The 16581-nt window shown below is 40.7% G+C and overlaps 1 protein-coding gene across 4 annotated transcripts in view; it reads right to left on the bottom strand.

Annotated features, from left to right (window-relative positions):
• Fbxl17 (F-box and leucine rich repeat protein 17) overlaps window positions 1-16581 on the bottom strand; it is a 466425-nt gene that overhangs the window by 322903 nt on the left and 126941 nt on the right. For all 4 annotated transcript variants that reach the window (XM_052750238.1, XM_052750237.1, XM_052750236.1 and 1 more), the window contains one exon: window positions 10724-10831. In XM_052750238.1, coding sequence (XP_052606198.1) covers window positions 10724-10831 — 108 coding nt within the window. The remainder of the gene's footprint in view (window positions 1-10723; window positions 10832-16581) is intronic.

Raw genomic sequence — 16581 nt, 5'->3', positions numbered from 1 at the left:
TCTGAGGGTTCAAGATTTCATTGTTGAGTTCCTTCACTTCCTTGGTTAGGTTTACCTCTAGATGTTGTATTTTCTTTGAGGCTACTGTGAATGGGAATTTGTCCATGACCTCGTTCTCTGTATGTTTGTTGTTGGTGTATAGAAAAACTGTTGAGTTTCGCAAGTTGATTTTTTTATCCTGCCACATTGTTGAACTTATCATTTCTAGAAGTTTTCTGGTAAATTTTTGTGATCTCTATTATCTGCAAATAGGGACATTTGACATTTTCGTCACCTATTTGTAGCGCTTTAGTTTCCTGCTCTTGCATCACTGCTCCATCAAGTACTTTGAGTGTGGACAGTGACCATCCCTGTCCAGTTCCTGACCTCAATCGGATTGTTTCAAGCTTTTCCCCATTTAGGATGATATCAGCTGTGGTTTTCCTGTATACAGCTTTTATTACATTGAGGTATGTGCCCAACATTTTCTAAGACTTTTATCATGAAGGCATGTTGGATTTTATCAATGGCTTTTTCTGCATTTATTGGGGTGATCAAGTAATTTTTGTCTTTAAGTCCATTTATGTGGTTTATTCCATGTATTGATTTGTGTATGTTGAACCAGGCCTGAATTTCAGGGCTAATCACAATTTTGTCATGTGGATAATCTCTTTGATATACGTCTGTCTGTATTCTGGCTCCATGTGTTTTATTGAGTATTTCTGAGTCTATGTTCATTGAAGATACTAGCCTGTAATATTTTTTCTGTCCCTGTCTCTGTCTCTCTGTGTATTTAGTTTGGATATTAAAGTGATACTGGCTTTATAGAAAGAGTTTGGGAGTGTTCCTTCTGTTTCTTTTACTTTTTTTTAAGGGTTTAAGAAGGAATGACTATAATTTTTTAAATGCCCAGGAGAATTCTGCTGTGAATCCATCTGGTCCTAGACTTTTCTTTTTTCTATTATTTCAATCTCTTCACTTGTGTCTGTTTAAGCTGTTGAATTTCTCTTGATTAATTTTGGTTGTTGAGCTGAATCTAGAAAATCATCCATTTCTTGCATATTTTTTCCAGCTTCATGGAATATTCATTTATTTGTGCTTGTGTTTATTTTTTAAGGTAAGCATTTAGAACTAAACATTTCCCTTGTGAAGTTTCTTTCAGTGTGTCTCAGAGTTTTGCTGTGTTGTGCTTTCATTTTCATAGTTCCAGGAGTTTTTATTTCTTTCTTGATTTCTTGTTTGACCTATCCACCATGTAGTAATGAGTTGCTTAATCTCCCTGAGTTTGTGTAGTTACAAGGAACTTGTCTGCTGCAAACTGAGCTTTACTGCATTGTGATCACATCAGACATAAGAAGTGCTTTCAATCCTTTTGAATCTGTAAAGATTTGCTTTGTGTTCTACAATGCTATCTATTTCAGAAGAGCTCCCATGTGGTACTGAGCAGAAATGTGTATTCCTTGGTGTTTGGATAGACTAGTCTGCTAAATCCATTTGTTGTATGGGGTCAGTGAATTCTGAGTTATTCTTTTGTTGTCCAGATGACTTGTTTATTAAACAAAGTGGGGTAATGAAGTCACTGTTGGAACACAGTCCAAGAATGGAGACAGTAAGGAGAATTCTGTGTGTTTGGGAGAAAATTCCAAGAAAACAAGACAAGTCCTGTGATATTCGTTGTTTTCAAAATCATGGAATTGTTCTCAGAATGTGGTTTCATGCCTTTGCCAGGTACAGCAGGTAAGAGTGAGTTTGCTTTCGACTTTTTATCACAACTGGCTATTGTTATTGGTTTGTGCAGCTTATCCTTTTGATTTGACACTTAACTCATGTGACTCTTAATCCTCAGAGTATAAACTGTCTGATGCTCTTAATAAAGTTAGCCATGCACGAGACTTTAATCTGCCTCAGTTTTAGTTTCCTAGATGTAGCATGAATCTTAAAAGATCTTATTAATAAAACAAACCCAGGGCCAGGTATTGGGGTGAACGCTGAAAGATCAGAGAAGCAGAACAAGCCACAGCCACCTCACCTTGCCTGTTCCTCAGCTGATCCTGTTTCCTCAGACTGGATGCCTCTGAGTCCTCATCCAATGGGTCTCAGGTGAACTGCTGCTCAAAAGCCTAAAAGCTTAACCAGGTTCTAGTTCCTGGTCCTCATGCCTTATATACCTTTCTGCTTCCTGCCATCACTTCCTGGGATTAAAGGCATGAGTCACAATGCCTGGCTGTTTCCAGTGTGGCCTTGAACACACAGAGATCCAGATGGATCTCTGCCTCTGGAATGCTAGGATTAAAGGTGTGTGCTACCACTGCCTAACCTCTATGTTTAATACTATGGCTGTTCTGTTCTCTGACCCCCAGATAAGTTACTGGGGTGCACAATATTTTGGGGAACACTTTTTTGTCTAAAATTTTTAAAAAAAGCTTATAACTAATACAAGAAAAACTATCCAATAAGTATATACAATATATAGTCAAGAATTACATTAACAATGTCTAATCTATTAACATTTGACAGATTCAGACAAAAAAAAACTCCATTATATATATTAATGTATTTAGATTCCTCACAGCTCCAATTAGAGCAGTAAACACGTATTAACAGATTAGTGTTAATCTGTGCTTTAATTCCAGTACTAGATTTTAATGAATTTGGGCATTCCTTAGTTTGATGCATATATGTTTAGGATAGGAATGTCTTCTTTATTAGCTGTTCCTTTGATCAGAATGAAATGTCATTCTTATTCTCTTCTGATTAGTTGTAGTTTGAAGTCCATTTTGTCATGTTAGGATAATGATGCCTGCTTCCTAACTGATGCCATTTGACTACAGAACTTTTGTCCATCCTTCTACTCTAAAACAGTACCTATCTTTACATTATGCTGTTTTGGGCTGGACAGATGGCTCAGTGGTTAAGAGCACATGCTGCTCTTCCAGAGGTCCTGAATTCAATTCCCAGCACCCATATAGCGGCTTACAACCATCTATAGTGAAATCTGTGCCCACTGCTGGCATAAACTCAGACATGCAGATAGAGCACTCATGTACATAAAATAAATAAATCTTTTAAAAAAAAACTATACTGTTTCTTGGAGGCAACAGATAGATGGATTCTGTTTTCTGATCTATCCAGTCAGTCTGTGTTTTTTTGATTGAAAAAATGAGGCCACAGATATTTGAAGTTATTATTGAAATGTGCGTGCTGTGGTCATTGTGTTGTTGATTTTGGGTGTTGTGTTCTCAGTGGTATTCTGTTTTCATAACTATGGCTTTATATTTCTTCCCACAGTTTCTCTGCTATGCACATTCTTTCCACATAATAATTCCTCTATTTTTCTTAGGTTTGGTCTGTTGGATACAGATTTCTTAGGCTGCTTATATCATGGAAAAAGTGCCTTTCTCCTTCAATCATGGCAGATAAGTTTGCTGGATATATTATTTTAGATTGGCTGTCACTGTCTTTTAGGACTTGGAATGCTCCAGGCTCTTTGGTTTTCAGTTTCCTTTGAGAAGTCAACTGTTACTCTGATGGGTTTTCCTGTATACGTGACATATTATTTTCAGAGCTTTCGATACACTCTCTTTGTTACATATAGTGTTTTAACTATAATATGCTGTGGGGATTTTTTTTTCTGGTTTTGTCTATTTGGTGTTCTGTGTGCTTCTTGCATCTGTATGGTGTGTCTTTCTCCTTAGTTTGGGGGAGTTTTCTTCTATGATTCTGTTGAAGATCTGGCCTATGCCACTGACTTGGGATTCTTCTCCCTCTTCTATGCTATACTTGGAAAGCTTGTTTTGATCACGATGTCCCATATTTCCTGTGTGTTCCTTTCCTGTGTGTGTGGTTTTTTAATTGTTCATGTTCTTGCTTATTTGGTCTAGATTCTCCAGTTAACCTTCAAGACCCAACACTCCATCTTCCTGATTCATTCACTTTTAAGGCTTTCCTTTGGAATTTCTAGGTGAGCTATTGGATTTTTCAATTCAATCTTTATTTCGGGTTGAGTCCACTTCAATGTTGTTCTTTACTGAGTTCCATTTTCACAGCCTGTATCATCTTTGTCAGTTCCGTCAGACTTTGTGTTTTCTTGGGCATCAATCAGGCATTTATTCTCCTTATACTCTTTCTTCTTCGTTTCTCTGTGTCTTCTTTACACTCCTTGAATTCTTTGACATAACGTTTCCTGTGTTTCAATTTTAATTATGATTGTTCTTTTCATTTAGGTAATTCTCATGGGCAAGCATTTCCACAGGACTGGTAGGGAAGAGGCCGGCTTGGTCCTGTGTTGGCATTCCTGTGATGAGAACACACTGAACCATGGAGGAGGACACGGGGAGTCTGGGTATGGAGCAAGGCGGCAGTGTGGACTTCATGATCTTTATCCTTCCATCTGCTAACACTCACGTGGTTTCCATATTTTGGTACTGTGAATAATGCTATAATGAGTATGGGAGAGAGAAGATCTCTTCAGCATACTGAATTCAGTTTCTGGATAACTGATGACGTGGTGATTTTGATATTTCCTTGAGAACCCTCCATACTCTTTTATGTAATGCTATCCTAATATAAATTACCATCAGCTATATAAAGAGTTCACTTCTGTCCATATATATCTTACTAACACTTATCTTTTAACTTCTCCATAATAACCATTCTGGCAAGTATGGGGTAATATCTCATTACAACTTTAACACACATTTCTCTGATGATTATTAACGGTAAATATTAAGCCTTTGGCCATTCATGCGTCCTCTTTAAAATATTCACTCAAGTGTTTTACCAGTTTTAAAAATTAGGTTAATCCTTTTCTCATTTTTCAGTTTTTATAAATTTTGGTATTAATCACTATTAAATGTATAGTAGGTATTTTTCCAATTCATTTGTTTGTTTGTTTGTTTGTTTGAATGTTTTTTGAGACAGGGCTTTTTAGCCCTGGCTGTCCTGGAACTCTCTCTGTAGACCAGGCTGGACTCAAACTCAGGGACTCCCCTGTCTCTGTCTCCTGGGTGTTGGGATTAAAGGGGTGTGCCACGAGACCTGGCTGAAGGTCTATTCATGACAGGCAGTGACATGTAACATTCTTACCTTGTAAAGTCTTTATCAGATTTTCCTGAGAAGGGAATGGCAGGCTCACTTCTACAGCAGTCATGCTGAACTGGTTTCTTCTCTCTTAAATCCTTGGTGGAATTCACTATTAAACCCACCTACACTTGGAATACTCTTAGCAAAAAGGTTTTTAAGTAAAAATGCAACTTCTTTACGAAGAACTTTTGGTCATCTATGGCCCTTTTTTTCCTTTCCAGGAACGACAGCCTTGCCTTGCTGACCAGCTGGAACTCAATTCCTGGGTTCTAATAATCCTCTGTCTCATTGACCCAGGTAGCTAGGCTGCCAGCTCATGCTGGATGTGCTTCCTGGGTGAGCTTTGGTACTTTGTGCTTCCAGATAAAGCTTTTCCTCCACACTGCCCCATTCACATGCACACGTTTATTCCTAATACCACTCTTCCCACTCCTTTGAGGTCTGTGCCACTTGCTACAGGTCTGGATATTGTTACTTTCATCTTCTTTCCCTTTTCAATCAATCAGACTAGATTCCATCTCTGTAATCAAAAAGCCAGCTTTTCCCAAGTCCAGATGTCAGCACGAGGTACAATCTTGGCTGCGTCTAGAACACAGATTCTCTGTGCTCTCAGGAAACACTTCCCAGAAGATTTCACCTCAGTGATGCTGGTCTCTTCTTAATCACTGATAATTTCTTAGCTCCAGCTGATCAACATCAAGTATCCCAGCAAAGTAAAATTTTACTTTAGTAGTTCCGGTATCTTGTTAATCATAGCTGATTCTTCAGCACCAGCTAACCAGAACCACGGGATCTTAATTCAAAATAACATATGGCCCTAAAGATAGAGTCTTTAAACTTCCCTCTGAAACTGTGCAAGGCAGGCCTCTATCTTCTGCACTTCTCTCAACATTCTTATCTTCCAAGTTCCTAAAGAGCATCTCACTGAGCTCTCAGCACTCAATGGCTCTTCTAGCCAAAGTCCCAAAGTCCTTCCACAATCCTCCCCAAAACATGGTCAGGTCTGTCACAGCAGTATCCCACTATGCCAGTACCAATTTGTCCTAGTTAGGATCCCTGTTGCTGCAAGGAAACACCATGACCAAGGAGCAAGTTGGGGAGGAATGGCTTACACTTCAGCATTGCTGTTCATGCCTGAAGGAAGTCAAGACAGGAATTCAAAACAGGGCAGGATCCCAGAAGCAAGAGCTGATGCAGAGGCCATGGAAGGGGGGTGTTTACTGGCTTGCTTCCCATGGTTTGCTTCCCCCATCTTCTTATAGAACCCAGGACCAGCCTCCCAGGGATGGCCCCACCCACCATGGGCTGTGCTCTCCCCCATTGGTCACTAATTGAGAAAATGCCTTACAGCTGGATCTCATGAAGGCATTTCCTCAACTGAGGCTCCTTCCTCTGCTGACACTAGCTTGTGTCAAGTTGACACACAATCAGCCAGTACAGGTTTCGTTTTCGGTTTTCTATTTTGCTAATTTCTACTTGCATTTTTACAGCTTTCTTTCTTCTGCATACTTGGGATTCCAGTCTGCTATTCTTTCTCATTTCATTAAATGGAAACTGAGCTCACTGGTTAGAGAACGTTCTTCTTTTCTTACGCAAGCATTTAATTCTGCTCATTTACCTAACTAATGAGTTAGCAGCATCAGAGGACATCGGAAACACGTGGTTTTATTTTCAGTCCAGCTCCTTACTCAGGGACTGTGGGAGGCTGGGTGAGCAGAGGACATTCTCCCTGGAGTCTCTCCACACCAGCACTCCCTCCTGAAATCCGCTGATCCCCTAGACTCTTTGTTCTGTCACCTCAGAGTTTACTGCTCTATGTATGCTCCCCTTCCCTGAGCTGCCATCTGGAAATCCTTCAGTCAAGTCCTCTGAGACAATCGCGGCAGGTTTCTGTTAGTTTCTCAAATCTCAGGGATCATTGATCTCTGTTGACTGGTATCCAGAATGGAAGGAAAAAAAAAAAAGGACAGGGTCTCTCTACTTAGCCCTGACTGTCCTGGTACTATGTAGACCAGCATGGTCTCAAACTCACAGATATCTGCCTCTGCCTCCCGAGTGTAAGAATTAAAGGCGTGCTCCACCATGAGGTACCTGAAGTATTTTTTTCCTGTATCCTGTCTGTTGAAGGGTTGGTCCCTGCTATGATACTTTAGGGGAAGGATCAAGCACTGTTTGTGTCATTATAAACCCACAGTGTTTACATGTTTGATGTGTTTTAATCCCTTTCAGTGAATTCTCTTTTTCTTACTCTAAGCATTTGAACTTAAACCAGCAACAGTCACTTCCTGGGAGTTCTGAGTGCTCTGCCATGTTCCCTGTATGTGCTTTAGCCACAAGTGATAGGGAAGCACTCGACCTGAGCAGGAGGGGTTAACTGTACACTTTTATTTCCTGGATTTGTTTTTAAAGGGAGCAAGAGAAAGACACTTCAGATTTACAAGTAACAAACCCAACTACTTTGGCAGAGGCCAGTTCTGCTGCAGGAGAGTTGCTGGCACTCAAGGTTTACATGGAGCCGCAGCTCTGAGCTTACCTAACTGGACATTTGCAAACACAGTCCAGTGGACCCGGCTTTCTCAACCCGACTCACACTGACATGATAAAGAAGTTTAGGAAGGCAGTTTCCTAAGTGATACTGTTTGACGTTAGCAGACTCATGATTTGTGGAAACAAGAATCATCACAAAGGAAGGTGAGAGCTCAGTAAAGACTGAAATTTCAAAGTGGAAGTGAACCAAGGCGGACAGGGTAGTAGGAAAACAACAGTCTTCCATTTAGTCCCAATCTTTTGCCCCCGGGCCCTTTGCTTAAGTTAAAGAGTCACGATGGCCCAATTTTCTAATGTACTAAAATACTTGACATTTCTTAGTTTTGCTGAGTAACTTCACAGTCTCCCCATCCCAACAACTTCTAAATCCTTTGATTCTTTAAGGTACAGAAATTATTAATCTAAGAATAAATCATTTAATCCAAGTGTGTGGCTTCCTACACAGAAATTAATGTATAGTGATTTTATGCCATTTACCTTAATTTGTAAAATGCAAAACCATATGTTAAAAGAGATTTTTTAAAATCATGTCAAAAGTAAACATATTTAAGGTGACTACTCTCAACATTGTATTTTACATGTCCCGAATCATTGCATTAAAAATCACATATTGCCGGGCGGTGGTGGCGCACGCCTTTAATCCCAGCACTCGGGAGGCAGAGCCAGGCGGATCTCTGTGAGTTCGAGGCCAGCCTGGTCACCAAAGCGAGTTCCAGGAAAGGCGCAAAGCTACACAGAGAAACCCTGTCTCGAAAAAACAAAAAAAAAAAAAAAAACAAAAACAAAAAAAATCACATATTATAAGAAAGAAAATACAATTTTAAGGGGCACTTGATATATTTACCAACATTTAATGAATATATTAGTAATTGGTTAAAAACACTAGCAGAAGGCAAAGATGTTAACCGTAAAGCTTGAGTTTCATAAAACTTGACTTCCATAGCTTTACAAAAGATTGGCATGCTCACAACACAATGCCACTTCGCTCTCATTTGAGCACAAAAAAGTAACCATCACTATACCACAAGTCACTTTCCATCTAAGTGAATACACTGTATGGAGAACTCTGTGGACTAGCTTTAATAGGACTCTAGAAGTTTCCACCTGTTAGCAGGCCACACCAAAAGCCCTTGCTATTAACTTTAGAAGAACCTTCCCAACAAATGAAACTTTCCAGCCATACATTTACTGTAGCTGTTATTTTATCACAGATAATAATTCTTTTAAATACCACCAAACAGAATTTGGAGCCATCTCAAATACTCAGAGAGGACAAAGTCATCTGGTAATCTTGTTTTGTCTTTAGTGAGCACAATTTTGAGTGATCATAAAAATCCCACAAATGGTTGTTGTAACAGTTGTGCACAATCTGTTCATCCCATGGCATTTCTACATTCAGCATTAGAAGGGACTAGAAAAACATTCATCTCAAGATTTTCAGGCCAAGGTTAAGGGAATGAATAAAAATATGTGGTTACATATGGTCTCAGTTATACTAGATGTTCTGGTAGATCGATAATTGAAAATATAAGCCCATATCTTCTCCTCTAGCTTTAGGCTCTAGTTCTCAGAACACAATTAAGTCTCATCAGTCATTTCAGACATAATATACCCGCAGGCTCTCTTTCTTTAAGATACACTAAATAAGAACGGCGATTTGTATTTTTTGAACCAAAGCTTGCACTAATTTTCTAGCAATTTGCATAGAGTAGAATTTCCTTTGATAGGAATAATGACCATTTACTTTACTCCTACTGTGGTCTCAATACTGAGGAAAGCACCTGCCCAATACTGCCTTAGTTAATAGACTGAAAAGTAATTGGCCTGCTTAAGTTAGAAAGTGGCAGAGCCAAGGACCAAACTGGAGGCGACGAGGGAGCTCTGGCGCCTACTCGCTGCCCCCACCAGCACAGTCTTATGTAACTCAGAAACATTTGTTCTGTTTCCTGAAAGGAAAGAAACGTGACTCACTAAGCGGGAACCTTGAAGAGACCCAAACAGATGAAGCATAAAGAGAGCTTCGATCTTCCCTATTTATTTCATCACTGGGCTGCCAGGCAACGGCTTTGTAATCAGTATGAGAAAAAGTGAAGGACAGGCTACTCTGCTGTCAAGTCAAAAGGCAACACCAGCGCTCCTTTTCCAAGCACAGTGTGGTATGAGTTAAAACTACACAACATGCAAGAAAGGCAGTACACAGGTATTTTGCAGTAACCTCTTTCTCCATCACATGGATATAAGAATTAGCCCCTATCACCGGAGGAGAAATGAAAAGCTACCGCAAAGAAGCAAGGACCTTCATCATTTCTAAAATATGTGTGTGGTTGTAAGTGAGCTCTGAGGTACCAGGTAAATCTGTGACATACAGTCTCTTTTCACTTTATATATTCAGATTAGTCAACGTAATGACCACACTCCCTTTGTAAAGCAAATGCTCCTAGGACACGGTGAGAAAAGAGTAGTTGAAACTCAAAGCATCATCTATATGCAATGCTTCCTAAGTTAAAATTTAAATGATTCTTGTCACATATCAGTTTCATTAACTCATGTTTTTATAAGTATTAGCAAGGAAAATGTAAAACAAACTTTTCAAAGTTTATCATTTTAAAATAAGGATTCAATTTCAGAAAAAGTAGATTGTTTTCTAAAATTGGTTTTTAGTTTATCAAATACTAGCCAACTTCTATAGTTATCCAACTATTCCTCATCAACTACATTTAGCAATACCAGAAAGCCAGGCACAACTGGAAACTGCCAGTAAGCCCAGCCACTAAGGAGAATGAGGCGGATCCAGAACCTATGATGTCAAGAGCAGCTGGGCAACAGAAGAAGATATGGCTTCAAAACAATGAAATAAACATAGTGTAACAGGTCTGCATTCCTGCCAGTCCATGGCTAATGCAGGGGGGGGCCACAAGTTCAAGGGCTTCCTGAGCTACATATTGAGTTCAAGGCCAGTCGTGCCACTACATAAAAAGCACAAAGACGGCCTGGGATATAGCTCAGTGTTGGAGTGCCTGCCTAGAAATGTGAGGATGGCTGATGGTGACAGTACTACGGCCCGTCACCTTCGTAATACTCAGAAACATGAGGAAAATGGAGCTGTGGTACTTACTTTGGTGAGGTGAATGACTCCTTTGGAAGTAACTGAACAACCCATGAAGCCGACATACTGGAGTTCAGGGCAGTGCTCGGCAAACGCCTTCACTGACTGGTCTGTCACCTAGGGAAGAAACGTGAAGGAAGTTACTTGAGATGGTATCCCATGAACTCATGAGCTGACACCTATCAAAGTCTGCTTCACAGTGGCTCCTTAACCTTTCCAATGGGTCATCTGAATCAGCACACACACATGCTGCAATGTCATCGGTGTGACTAAGAATTACTTCCTTGACCTTACATCCCTTATCCCCGATCTTTTCATACTTCTTTAGAGAAACAAAAGATACATTGACAGCAGCTACTCCAATTCTTGTCCTGTGTCTCTTCCTCTCTCTGCTCTTCACATTTTTATTGATACTATTTCATGCTATAAAATTCACCCTTTAAAGATTCAGCTCAGTGATTAGTAATGTATTTATAAAGCTGGGCAGGATCATCAATACCTAACTCCACTCATTCATTCCTACTGTCCTCCCCTGATCACTGCCTTCAGACTGACTTTCACTATACCATATGCTCTCCTGGGTCCCCGAAATACCAGCCATAGAGCTTGGGACTTCTCAGTCTCAGAACAATGTACGTCAACTCCCTGTAAGACTTCCTTGGTGAAAACAGAAAACCTCCTAACGGTCTTCTTTCTCGGGAGAGCCCCCATGCGGTGTACACTGACATCCTCTGGGGGACCACTGCAAACTCACAAGTAAAAGGGAGGGAACCCCACAGTCTGTACCTTGAATAAACCCCAAGTGACTCTCAAGTCATTCAAAAGTCAGAGGCCCCTGTGATGCAAAGAGCTTACAGTATTAGTTCTGGATACTTCTAACTAGCTTTCCTTTAAAAATGAAAGGCAGAATGAAACTCCATTTCTGTCTCAATCATCTCCAAAACTTTTCTCCACATATAAAAATTGCCTTTCTGTAATTATATGAACTTTTTCTTTAAAGTTGAACTTATATAAAAAAAAGTCCAAACACATGGTAACACATGAGTACTCTAAGTTCACTTTCTTCATCCAAAATGAAACCAAACATGTTTGTTAAATTTCAGACAACAACGATACCCACTGTTTTAACATTAGTTCTAGTATGAGTGACCCTTATCTGCATCTTCTTTATGTACTACAGACAGTGGGAAATAGAAGAATGTGAACAGCATTAATTCTGAAACAATCACAGGAACATTTCCCTAAAGTAACGACATCAACAGCATCCATGGCAAGTCTGATAAAAGATTAATTCTGCCGTCAAAAGTAAAGTATGCTTAAGCATATTAAGACTAAGGGTGCCATTGATAAATTAAAAATGGACTTGCCTCACACTCAGCTTTCTAAATACATTATGTTAACATGGAATACATAAGGCACTAAAATCGCTGGAAGCATCAATGAAACACAACCTTTAATTAAAAACCAAAAAGAAAGGTTACGGGGGTTAAGTACATGGTCAGTAAGTTAAATGTCCTGCTCAATCTCAGACTGGCTTCGACTCTTTTTTTTGAAAAGGTTGGAAAGGAGAGGAACTCAGATAAGGATAAAGAAGACAAGAGAACTCAGATCCCAGGATCCTGAGCTTTTAAAGAGGGAAAGGAATAGTCAAAGTTCTGTTGGTAGGCCTTCCTCTTTTAGCTGAAGCCACTGGACTAAGACAACTGAGATGGACCTCCACCATCAACAGAGCCTGCAGAATGAGGGCAGACTGACGCCCTCAAGTGTAGAAACTCTGATCAGGTACTTTTGTTTTAGAAGACTAATAAAATGACCTTCAAGTCAGAGGTGATCTATTCTCCTACAAAGATCAGCGTCTTAGCTAGGGTTTCTTTGCTGCAACGAAACACCATGACCAAAAAGCAGCTTGGGAAGGAAAGGGTTTACTTGGCTTACACTTCAGCATTGTTGTTCATCACTGAAGGAAGTCAGGACAGGAACTCAAACAGGGCAGGAACCTGGAGGCAGGAGCTGATACAAGGGTGCTGCTTACTGGCTTGCTCTACATGCCTTGCTCAATCTGCTTCCTTACAGAACCCAGGACCACCAGACCAGGAATGGCACCACCCACCAAGGGCTGGGCCCTCCTCCATTGATCACAAATTGTGAAAATGCCTTACAGCTGGATCTCATGGAGGCATTTCCTCAACTGAAGCTCCTTCCTCTCTGATGACTCCAGTTTGTGTCAAGGTAACACGCCTGACCATGTTTCTGGGGGGATTGTGAAAGGACTTTGGAATTTTCGGACCAGAAGAACCATTGAGTGTTAAGAGTTCTGTAAAATGTTCTGTGAGAGACTGAAAGATAAAAATATTGAGAGCAATGAAAAGTAACCCAACCCCTTTCAGAAGATGGTGAGTGGATCCCAGCCATTGGGCAGTTGGAATTTGGTTTTGGTTTTGGTTTTATTTGATTGTGACTGTGCCCTGATTTTTTTCCTCTTGAAATAAGAAAGCGTTTTACTGGAGTCCACAGGTGAAGAGACTTTGAATTTTAAAAGGCTGAATTTTAAGAGATTGGCTATTTTAAAGGGACTGAAATTTTATTGTGCTCGAATTTTGTAAAAATGGTGGGACTTTTAAAGTTATTTATGATTTTTTAATGTGAGATCTTGGGGATGAATAATAAAGGAAGGGATGTGGCTTAATTGTGATGTGTTTGTGTGTCAAGTTAACAGGGGGTCAGTTGTACTGGCTGGTTTTGTGTGTGAACTTGACCCAAGCTAGAGTGAGTGATCAGGGAGAAGAGAGGCTCAGCTGAGGAAATGCCCCCATGAGATGCAGCTGTAAGGCATTTTCTCAATTAGTGATCAATAGAGTAGGGCCCAGCCCATGGTGGGTGGTGCCATCCTGGGATGGTGGTCCTCTAACGCGCCCCCCACCCCCACAAAAAAAGAAAGCGGGTTGAGCAAGGAATGTGGAGCAAGGCAGTAAGCAGCTCTCCTCCCTGACCTCTGCATTAGCTCCTGCCTCCAGGATCCGGCCCTGTGTGAGTTCCTGTCCTGATTTCCTTCAGTGCTGAACAGCAATGCTGAAGTGTAAGCCAAGTAAACCCTTTCCTCCCCAACTTGCTTTTGGGTCATGGTGTTTCACTGCAGCAACAGAAACCCTAACTCACAGTCAGTGAGTGGCCTGGGGCAGAAGTTCTGCCATAAACCCAAGGACAGATTATAGGAAGTATTCATGGGTCTCAGCTTCTCTAGAACCCTCAAGTCTGGATGCTTAGCTTTAAATCTCCCATGGATGTCCTATCCCTTTGGGTCACTTCTCTGTATTATGTCTGTCTCACTACGGAGAAAGCAATGGTACTCACTTCACAGAGTAAAATACGAGCGCAAAGACAATGCAAGTGAAATGCTGTGAACAGTGAGAGATCACAATTGCTCACTAGCTGTCAACTAGCATCATCACCCTTGATCACATGTCTTCTGTCTTGTGATTCACAGCCAGAACTAAGGAGTAATAATTCAAAACCTGCAGAACGAAAGGATACTACTTTACTCCTCCACTCTCTCTGGAGATCCCAGTCTCCGTCTGGGAGCACTAGACTACAAGTGGAACTGGGAGGTAACGGTGATGGAGACAAGTGAAAATCCACTGCTGTCAACTCAGCAACACACCAGACTCAAAGGGGACTCCTGGTTCCCTGGCTAGAGACCTGCACCGTTTTATTTTAAAAGAGCCTCCAGAGAGTCCGATGTTCAGGTTCTGGTTAACAAGGTTGAATGGACCTTCAACAAAGTCTGGTTCTTCTGACCAGTCTTATTGCGTCATCCTCATCTTGGAATTTGCTCAAAGTGCAGAACCTGGGTCATGCTAACTACATGCTAAATCCCATTATGCACTTAATCCACTCTTCAGGTGACTATCATGTACCTTACACCTTGAGAAAAACTGCACAGGGGATGAAGATTATCTTTGGAGCTTAGAAGACAAAAAACTGAATAGCTATGTCCTAACTCACAGAAGATGGTGGATTTTTAAAATAACATATTGAGGTACAATTTCCCCATTTTAAAAGTAAATTCCTGGCATGAAACCACCAAGAAACTTACTTTTTTCACTGTATAATTCCAAAATGCATCACTGTGCCGAATGAATGCACTTGTTTTAAAAGATAAAACCGTATAACTAAGTATAGGTCCTATCATTTTAACGAGATAATACCATTATGCAGCTAATCCTCTTTACTCTTTTGGGCCCATATAGGTCAAGCACTGCTCCAGGCCCAGACTCTGGCAACACATTTTCTATCTTTAGACCTCTGCCTCATCTAGAAACCTTCCTATGAGTCCATCCTAAGTACCTTTTGTGTAATTGGTTTCCTATGAAAATGTTTTTGAGATTTATCCATATATGTGTGTATATACATCTGTATTTCAATAGAATTGTCACTGCTGTATACAATTCCACTATATACAGTGCATTTGACCAGGTGATAAATATGTGAAATCCTTTCAATTTAGGGTTTTGAAAGAGGCTGTCCCTTACATAAAAGTCTTTGTATGGAACTATATAAGGATAAGGGTTCACTTTTAATATAAGTCTATCCAATTTTCTCAGCATCCTTTGTCAAGATCACTACACATCACTAAGGAATTTTAAGTTTCCAACCTGTGATTCATTTATTTGGAGAAGACAGACTGGAAAAACAAGGTGGAGAGTGAGAATTAGTGTACAAACACAGGCATGACTCTGGGTTGTGGAAGCATGAAGTTAGTTTGCAAATCAGATGCCGAGCTTTGAGTCAAAGCTATTGTGAGAACAAGGGGGAAGATGCCAGACTCAGCACAATTCACATAACACAGGGAGAACATGATTGGCCTCCTTAACCGGACATGCTAACCAAGTAAGCTAAAAAGGACAAGGGTTCATTCGGTCTCCATAGGGAAAGTGCTGCTGCTAACAAACATAATCATATGCAAAGACACTGTCAGGGCTTCAGTTCAGAACCCTAAAGGGACTTTGTCTAACTGCTAACCTTGAAACCAGAAATGCAGGGTTAACGTGAGCAAAGGAAGACAGTGATGTTTCTCATGAATTCTAAAGGGGTACACTCAATCAGAAATCGCTCTGAGAATGGTTTTTGTGAGTTCTGGTCTGAAATCTTGGCTGCTGCGGGGGAACCCCATCAGAAGACAAAAGTAATGGGTTTACATAATCTTGAGGAGACAACTAGACTAGCCAGTATGGCAGAAATGGCCTCGTGTGACTAAAATTTCCCTGGCATGAAGTGGAGGGTCACTAATTCTGCCAACGTGGTCTTAGATCGTAGACTGCTTCTAAACTTAGAGATTCGGTTTCTGGTCACACCTCACACTCAGTTGGGGTTTGGGACACTCAAAGCCAGTGGGTTAAAAGATATTATAGACACAAACAGCTATATTTACTGAGGCTCAGTGTATGCCAAGCCAAGTTTCCTTTCTGCATCATCTAGGATCCTGATTATAGCCTCAGGCGGCAGTTATCCCCCAGTCAGAAGGCAATGAAAATAAGCCTAAAGCAACTGACTTCCCAACAAAACAACTAGACTGGCCTTCTGGTCTGTGTGGGAGCTGAGGATGAGACCCACACACGGGAGACCAGCGTCTCACCAGGAGCTAAGCTCTCGGCCTTCCCAAGGGATAGCTTTAAACAGTCTTTTGAGTGCTGAAGTCAGAATCTGTTCATATACAAATTAATATGAGATCCCACTCATAGGGCTAACCTCACTCAAAACTGAGAATGAATTCACGCCCCACCTCGCCCACCCTAGGCAATCTACCCCAGAAGCTGAGTGTCTGGATCAAAGCATGGTGGGTCAGCATGCTAAGGAACTTCCAGAGATGC

This window comes from Peromyscus californicus, unplaced genomic scaffold, assembly GCF_007827085.1.
Source record: "Peromyscus californicus insignis strain IS unplaced genomic scaffold, ASM782708v3 Scaffold_21__1_contigs__length_65335640, whole genome shotgun sequence".
Taxonomy (NCBI): Eukaryota; Metazoa; Chordata; class Mammalia; order Rodentia; family Cricetidae; genus Peromyscus; species Peromyscus californicus.
The sequence above is the reverse complement of the archived record's forward strand: the minus strand, read 5'-3'. Positions and strand labels throughout refer to the sequence as shown.